The sequence below is a fragment of the Culicoides brevitarsis genome, chromosome 2, assembly GCF_036172545.1.
Source record: "Culicoides brevitarsis isolate CSIRO-B50_1 chromosome 2, AGI_CSIRO_Cbre_v1, whole genome shotgun sequence".
Taxonomy (NCBI): domain Eukaryota; kingdom Metazoa; phylum Arthropoda; class Insecta; order Diptera; family Ceratopogonidae; genus Culicoides; species Culicoides brevitarsis.
The window spans coordinates 35,390,725-35,399,091 of NC_087086.1; the positions used below are offsets into that span (position 1 = coordinate 35,390,725).

Consider the following 8,367-nt stretch of genomic DNA (forward strand, 5'->3'; position numbering starts at 1 on the left):
AAAAAAAATTTTTTTAGTAAAAATTACGAATATTTTATCACAAAACGTTAAAAAAAGGCACTTTTTACATTAAAAACATGAAATTACTTCTTCAAGCCGTGAACTTTTAGATGAGACCGTAAAGGAGTCTTAGGCCACGATTGAATTTTTGTACATTTTTGATCCTTGAGGTAATTTAAGCTCATCACAAATCCACAAACAGCACATTTATGTTCCGCCCGTACCAAATAATCGCCCGCCATGACAAATTTTGTGTCATTTGCCTTCGCTTCGATCGATTTGCTGTCCCCAAAATGCTTCCCGTAACTCTTGTAAGTGTCGTAAATCGCTCTTTTAACGCGTTTCAAGTGTTCCTTTTTCTCATCCGGCTTCAATTTCACCATATTTTGAATCCCTTTTGGATATTTTCTCTTTATCAATTCGGGACTTTGGTCCATTTTCGTATTTCTCGAGCTTCTTTTTCTCAAAATTCTTCGTTTTCTCGACATTTCTTCCTCTGAATCGCTCATTTCTTGTTTAATTTCCTCCTCATCGATGATCAATTCGTTCTTTACCTCAATTTCTGACTCGATTTCCTCTTCATCCTCTTGTTTCTTCTCTTCTTCGTGAATTCCCTTTACTCCCAGCAGTTGACACGCCTCATAAACGTCTGAATATTCAACCAAATTGATCGTCAGCTGCCCGTTGTAGATGAAATTCAAGACGTGTTCGAGCGTTTTTGGCTTCACATCGGGCAAAATGATCACGGGAAGTGTTCCTGGCACGGAATTGGACAAAGCGTGCCATAATAAATCACTGGAAGTGGCGAGAATCAGTCGATGGCAGTAAAATTCAACGAGTTCTGAGCCACATTTGATGACGGCATCACAAGACCACGATTCGACGTCCTGCGTTTCGTTGTACATCGTCGTCGTGATTTGCGGCACGAACATTTCGTTGCAGATTTTGATGGTTTTTGGCATTTTTACGGGACGCATGATGATTCTGCAGCGGTAAGCGTTGTTTTTGTTTACATTTTTTTCAAATGATTTAGAGAATCGAAATGAACTTAAAATGAACTCGGAAATGAACTCGGGAATGAACAAGTCCAGCGCACATTTAGAAATTTGTGCCGCCTGTGTCTCGGGGCTGTCACAAATTTGCAATTGTGAAATGGGCTGTGTGCAAATGAACCCAAATTCGTTCATTTTTGGTTCATTTTCATTCATTTTTTCATGAAACGTCAAAAATTTCCGACCAAAACAATCAACTAGCTCGTCTCGGATGTGAATTTTTAATAAAAATCCTCGAAAAATGTCCTCGCACGAGTATAAATCGGCTCTTAGGAAGCTAGAACCTCAAGTTGCTGTTCGAGATTGTCTTTTAAAGGTAATTTTTCTTTAAATTTTCATGTAAAAATCATAAAAAACTTTAAAATTTTCAGGTTGAGTCTTTAGTTTTCAACACCGCTCGCGGCAAACAAGAGTTAATGATGTCTCTGATCTCGGAATTTATCTTTTACGAGCACACCCAGCACCCGATGTCGTCTCTACAGGAGTTTTATTTGGTCCTGGAGCTCTCAAATTACTTCTCAAAAGCCTCGTTAGCGGAACAGACCGGAAATGCGGTGTTTATTCTCTTATTTGGCGGCTCAATATCGCCCGCGAGGATCAATGTCCTCACAAAATTGACTTCCACGGCGATTTCAGCTCAACTCTCGCAAGTTCTGAACTGCGTTGGGACTTTGATGCAACAAGTTGGCTTCTCGTCGTTAACCAGCATCGAGTTGGCGAAGAGTTTAGTTCAAGATTTTGTAGTTTTTTCGAGCAAAGCCTCGACGCAACTCACAGAATTGCCCAAAATCACGCCGCGTTTCGCTTGTAACTTCATGACGGCCGTTACTTGCTTGTATCTGATCGAAGCGACGCAAAAATCTCCCTTACTTGAACCTCCTTCGTTACTTTTGGAGCTCTTTACGTCGTGGATCACGGAAAATCCGAGCCTGTGTCTTGCTTCGCAACAACCTTTGATGCTGCCAACTGGGATGTTATCGATGCCCAATGAAACTCCCTTCGCCGGACTCATCAGATGGAGTTGCGTGTCAGCCTTAATTAGCACAAAAGAAATTTACAGCAAACTTCATCTTTCGCTGTTGCAAAGTTTGTTGCAAGCGAAACCTCTTGCCGGGCCTCCAGTTGCCTTAAATGCCCAACATTTGCAACTGATTGTCACAATTTTGCAATATCGCATGGAGGAATTGGGCAAAGCGGCGGAAAAAAGTGAAGCGGTGCAACTTAGTATGGAAAGATTCGCGCAATGTATTCAAGTAGCGATCGCAAGTCAATGTATTTACGGGAATATTCCACAATTGATGATGAGATTGGAGACGCTGAGACCGACGAATCAATTGATGCACATCGTTATCAGTAATTATAAGAAGTAAGGAGTGAATAAAACGTGATTTTTTAAGTGAAATGACACGTTTGTTGCTTGACTTTGGTGATCCGACGAGAATTTTTGCTTCATTTGTGAGATTTTTTTTAGAATTTTGTCTGAAAATGTTTAGAAAAGTTAGTTTTTTGAAGATTTTTGTTCATTTTTTAAAGAATTTCTCAGATAAAAGCCCTTTTAAAGGTATTGAAAGGTAATAAAAGGCTTCTTTAGACATGAAAAATACTAAAAATCGACAAAATTTATCAAAGTTTTTACTTTAATTGCTCTTTTGAGTATTAAATTGATGGATTCAAGGTCAAAAATTGCATTTTAATTTAAAATAATTTTAGAAAAGTATCTTTTTGAGTTAAAATTTAATCAATTTCTACGAAATTTTAACTTTTTTGAAAAAATTTGTATTTCAAAGTACTTTAATGACAATTTATTGACCAAAAATTTCAAAAAATCTACTTTAAAAATAAATTTTAGTCAATTCGACTATAGAAAAGTTACTTTTTCAGCCAATATTTGTAAAGTTTTAATTAAAATTGCAATTTTTTGAACGAAATTTGTTCTATGAAGCTTGTTCTATGAAATTTGTTCGATTTCATGGATAAAAAAATTCAAAAATGAATGAAAATCCCTTAAGTAAGTTCAACTTTTAGAGAAAAATTGATAAATTTTCCATAGATTTTGACTTTTTGGAAAAATTTTGTATTTCAAAGTACTTTAATGGCAATTTCTTAAAACAAAAATCTACTCTCAATATAATTTTCAGACAATTTGACTTCAGAAAAGTTACTTTTTAAGCCGATATTTGTAAATTTTTTCATAAAATATCACTTTTTTGAACTAAATTCATTATCTGAAGCTCTTTACAGACGATTTCAAGGCTAAAAACTTTCAAAATTGAGTTAATATCTCTTCGGCAAGTTCCTTTTGTAAGTAAAATCTGATAGTTTATGACTTTTTTTGTACAAATTTAGCTGATTTCATCTCATATCTGATAATTTCAAGGCAAACTTTCTACTTTAAAGTCAATTTTAGGTCAATATAACTTTAGGAAAGAATAAAATATTTATTAATTTTAAATATTTTTGGATAAATTTCGTAATAATGGAAAGTTTTTTGACAAAAAATTTCCTATTAAAGCATTTTTCATCAAAATTTTGTCAGAAAAAATCTTTTTTTAAACAATTTCTTTAAAATTTTGAATAAATTTAGTTTTTTTTTGACTAAAATTGATTAATTAAAGCCCTTTACTGTAATTTTTATACCCAAAATTTACTTTTAAAATCAAATTCGAACAAAAATTTTCATAAAAAATAAAATTTTTATTTAAATTTTATCAAATTTTTAACTTCAAACGAAATTTTTTTTACAAAAATTAAAATTTTGGATGAAATCTTCATGAAAATTTGACGAAAAACGCCCCCAAAAATATAAAATAATAAAATTATTGAATAAAAACTCATTTTTTTAATTAGGAAACTTTTTTAATATATTTTTATAATTTATTTTCATCTCTTCCTAATTCGTCATTTTTATCAAAAAATATGCTTTAATGGTAAAAGTAGCATTATTAGCTTACATTCCTTAAAATTACTCCTTAAAACTAAAAAAAAATCACATTAACATCTAAATATTCAATAAAATAATTAATTAATTAACCATACAGTAGCGCGTGATAATTAAAAGCTTACATTTTTACTGCTCTGATCGAAGACTAGTCAAAAAATTAAAAAAAGTTACAATCTATTCGTACAACGATTACAATGAAGGCAACATTTTCTTTTTTCATCTCTTAGAAGTTTTTTTTTTCTTTAAAAAAGCTCTTAAATTCTAAAAACCTTAAAATTGTCCCGCTAAATTGACAGAACATCCACTTTTCACGTGTTCGATGACTTGTTGCTTGAGTTTGAACACGTGCTGCTTCAAGCCCGATATCACGGCGCCCAATTCCGCATTTTCGCTTTTGAGGTTCTTCACTTTGTCCTCGAGCTTCGAGATGCGTTCGAGCTTGCGTTTGCGACATTTGCTCGCAGCGACACGATTTCTCTGGCGTTTCCGTTCGAGTTTGATGCGTTCTTGGTTCTCCATGTCGATCGGGCTGACGGGCGGCGATTGAGGCACTGTTTGGGGTTCTTCTTTAATTGTCGCCAGAGGAACGGAATCTAATAAAAAAAACACAAAAAAATAATTTTTGTTGAGATTTTTTGTCAAAAAAAAGGGGACTTACCCGCATAAATTATTCCTCCGCCCGACATGTTACTCGTCGTTGTTACCGTCGTTACGCTGGTTGAGATGCTCGTATTGCTATTTGTCTGATTATTGTTGTTGTTGCTGTTGTTCGCCTCGTTTTTGATACGAATGTCGTTTAATACTTGATCGAATCCGGAGACGAATTCTTCTTGTTCGATTGTCGCCTGTGAAGAAAATTAAGAAGAAAAGTTGATGAATCACGGTGAAAAGCGATTTGAACACATGTCGCGGAGAAAAGGAAGTTGAAAGACGTTCAGTGAATGACTAAACTCGTAACTCTTGAAGAAAAAATATTGATAACCGAGTATTTGAGAAGAGATAAGGGCACTTTTTGATTAGATTTGTGACTTAAGAAAACTTAAGAAATGAAAATTTAAAATTTTTTGACTTAAAATGATTTGGATTTAAGGTTAAGTTTGAGCTTAAGTTGAATTTTGTTAAACTTTTAACATTTTTTCATCAAATTTTAACAAAAAAATTTGTTAAGTTACTCTTACGTCAGCTTAAGTCGAAACTTAAAAATTTTTTATTTAATAAGTCAAGTTGCTTAAGTCAATTATTCAACGATTTTTCGTTAAACTTTTGTAAAAAAAAAATAATTTTGTAAAAACTTAAGTCAAATTTAAGCAATTTTTGATTTAAACTTAAACTTAAGAGACTTTAAGTTGAAAAATTGTTTAACTTAAGCTTAAGTTCAAATTTTAAAATAAGTGAAAAATATTTGATATTTTGAATTCTTGACTAAATTTTGAAAAAAAAAATTTTTTTGAGGTATGACTTAATTCAAATTTAAGCAATTTTTGCTCTTAAGACTTAAAAAGACTTAAAGTTCAAATATTTTTTAACTTAAAAGACTTAAGCTTGACTTTAAGTTTTAAAATAAGAAAGTCAATAAAATTTTGAATTTTCGATCAAATTTTAGAAAAAAAAATTTTTTTGAGGTTTGACTTAAGAAAAATTAAAGTGAGTTTCACTTGAAACTTAACTTAAGAGACTTTAAGTTGAAAATTTGTTTGACTTAAAGTACATAAGCTTAAGTTTATGTATAAAAATAAGTCAAAAGTCAATAAAATTTTGATTTTTTGACAAATTTTGATAAAAAAAATTTTTTTAGTTCAACTTAAGCCAAATTTAAATGAATTTCAACTCAAACTTAAGCTTTAAGTCGTCTTAAGTCAACAAAATTTTTCAAATCTCTTTTTAAACTCACCTTTGGTGTGAAATTCATGCCAACGCCAGGCGTTTGTAAAATTCCCGTCGGATTGTTCAAGATAAACTTTTCAATGTCGGGCGTTGCGAGTCCCAATTTCTGAATATCGGGCGAATCCAAGACCGGAGCCACTTGCAACGATTGATTGAATTTCCGTTTGCCGAGTTTTGTGCCTCCGCTAAAGTCCAAGCTGTGTGGCCTCTTGATTCCCTGTGAGTTTGGCATGGCGGCGTTGTTGTTGTTGTTGCTCGTCGAGGTGCTCGAAGGTGCGGTAAATTGATTGTTATCTTCGTAAAATGAGTCGCCGTTGGTAGTTTCACGCATAATTTTTTTTTGTTGTCGGATAGCTACTTTGAGCTATTTATGACATCAGTTTTTTGTAACTTTTGAGTCCTTGAAGATTTTTTTTTCGTGCTTTGCGTGTATGGAACGTACGAGAAAAACACGAAATTTGTTGTTGTTTGTTGAAATTTTTAGTTCTGCACTTTGCTTTGTGTCACTTGTGTTTATTCAAAAAAGTATTTTTTTTTTGTATGTGTTTGGTATTTTTGTAAGGCAGGAGACACACACAAGCATAAAATTTTGTGACGATTGCGAAACACTTTTTTCAATATTTTTCTTTGATTTTCAGCTAATTTCTATCGAATCTCTTTGAAATTGTTTATTTACGATCCTTTCGATTACTTGAAACTTTTTTTTTTTTTTTGAAGGGAGGAAAAAGATAAAATTCCGTCTGTTCTCGTCAAATTTTTACAGTGAAATGATGTCGAGTTTTGTATGGGACCCACATATAAAATATGAATCATCACATTGTTTTTCGCATATGTTACATATGGGTACGGGATGACGTCATTTTTGAAAGCTGATTGGTCCAAAATGACGAATTTGCTGGGCGGGGATTGGATAATTTTTGAGACGAATGAAATTGATAAGTTTATTTGTTGAATTTGCAAGAGGCGATTTTTTATGGGAGTCATGAGCCTCTTTTTTGGATTTTTAAAAGTTACTATCCTCACATGTACATTATTTTGTGAGGTAAGTAACTGAAGGGAAATCCTATTTAACGGGAAATTTTTGGAAAAGCGGATATTTGGGATTTTCCGTGAAAGAAAAAAGACGTAAAGGAGGAGTTCTTGGTAGAATATTGGCGAGTTTGGATAAATAAAATCACAAAAATTAATAGAACGTTCGTATGTGAGGTAAGAAAAGGAAAATAATAATAAATAGTCAAATCCAGATGTCTATGTTGAAAACTTTTTCCAAATTATTAAAAATGATAAATTAGTTGAGCTTGATTTAGTTTTCAAATCAAAAGTGTCAAAGAAAAAAATTTTTTTCCTCTGACAAATTTTTATCCATTTGGAGCAAGATTTGACAAAAATTGCTTTGACACAGTTTTTGATATTTTTTCAAAGCTCTTTGAAATTGAGGTTTTCTTGATTTAATCAAACTGTGTCAAAGAAAAATTTTTTTTCAGTTTCGTATGATTTTTTTGTCAGTTTTGAGTTCTTAAAATGATTAGTTTTCAAATTTTATCCATTTGGAGCAAGATTTGACAAAAATTGACACAGTTTTTGACATAGTTTTTAGTTTTGCTCTTGATTTAGTTTGTGTGTCAAAGAAAAACTTTTTTTTCAGTTTCAATTTTTTGGCAGTTTTGAGTTTTAAAATGATTAAAAATGATAAATTAGAGCCCTCTTACAAATTTTTATCCATTTGGAGCAAGATTTGACAAAAATTGCTTTGACACAGTTTTTGACATAGTTTTTGACACAGTTTTGCTCTTGATTTAGTTTTCAAATCAAAAATGTGTCAAAGAAAAAATTTTTTTTTTCAGTTTCAATTTTTTGGCAGTTTTGAGTTTTAAAATGATTAAAAATGATAAATTAGAGCCCTCTGACAAATTTTTATCCATTTGGAAAAAGATTTGACAAAAATTGCTTTGACACAGTTTTTGACATAGTTTTTTTTGCTCTTGATTTATTTTCAAAGGAACTGTATAAATTCAAAATTTCTCAAAAATTAAAAGATGAGGTTAGTTTTTGACAATTTTATTTTGCTCTTATTTTGTTTTAAATCAAAACTATACCAAATCCAAAGAAAAAAAATTGCTTTTTTTTAAGTTTCCAGTTTTGAGTTTTAAAATGATTAAAAATGATAAATTAGAGCCCTCTGACAAATTTTTATCCATTTTGAGCAAGATTTGACAAAAATTGCTTTGACACAGTTTTTGACATAGTTTTTGACACAGTTTTGCTCTTGATTTATTTTTCAAACTATCAAAGGAAAAAAAATTCAAATCTGAAAAAATTTTTTTTCAAAAAGCTTTCAATTTTTTAGTTTTTGCAGTTTTGAGTTTTTCAAAAATCAAAGGAAAAAAAAATAAGTTAATTAGAGCCCTTCTGACAAATTTTCATCCATTTGGAGCAAGATTTGACAAAAATTGCTTTGACACAGTTTTTGACATAGTTTTTGACACAGTT

The 8,367-nt window shown here is 31.6% G+C and overlaps 2 protein-coding genes across 2 annotated transcripts; one reads left to right on the forward strand and one right to left on the reverse strand.

Moving 5' to 3' along the window:
- Positions 1 to 1,227: 1,227 nt before the first annotated feature.
- On the forward strand, positions 1,228 to 2,448 carry LOC134830871 (integrator complex subunit 15). Its single transcript, XM_063844475.1, has 2 exons — positions 1,228 to 1,368; positions 1,424 to 2,448. Exons 1-2 carry the CDS (start codon positions 1,294 to 1,296, stop codon positions 2,420 to 2,422), a joined length of 1,074 nt encoding a protein of 357 aa, XP_063700545.1. The 5' UTR covers positions 1,228 to 1,293; the 3' UTR covers positions 2,423 to 2,448.
- A 1,766-nt stretch (positions 2,449 to 4,214) lies between these two features.
- On the reverse strand, positions 4,215 to 6,626 carry LOC134829998 (transcription factor Jra). The gene is made up of 3 exons (XM_063843327.1): positions 5,885 to 6,626; positions 4,652 to 4,838; positions 4,215 to 4,586 (listed from the first exon to the last, which is right to left on the reverse strand). Exons 1-3 carry the CDS (start codon positions 6,206 to 6,208, stop codon positions 4,264 to 4,266), a joined length of 834 nt encoding a protein of 277 aa, XP_063699397.1. The 5' UTR covers positions 6,209 to 6,626; the 3' UTR covers positions 4,215 to 4,263.
- Positions 6,627 to 8,367: the final 1,741 nt, after the last annotated feature.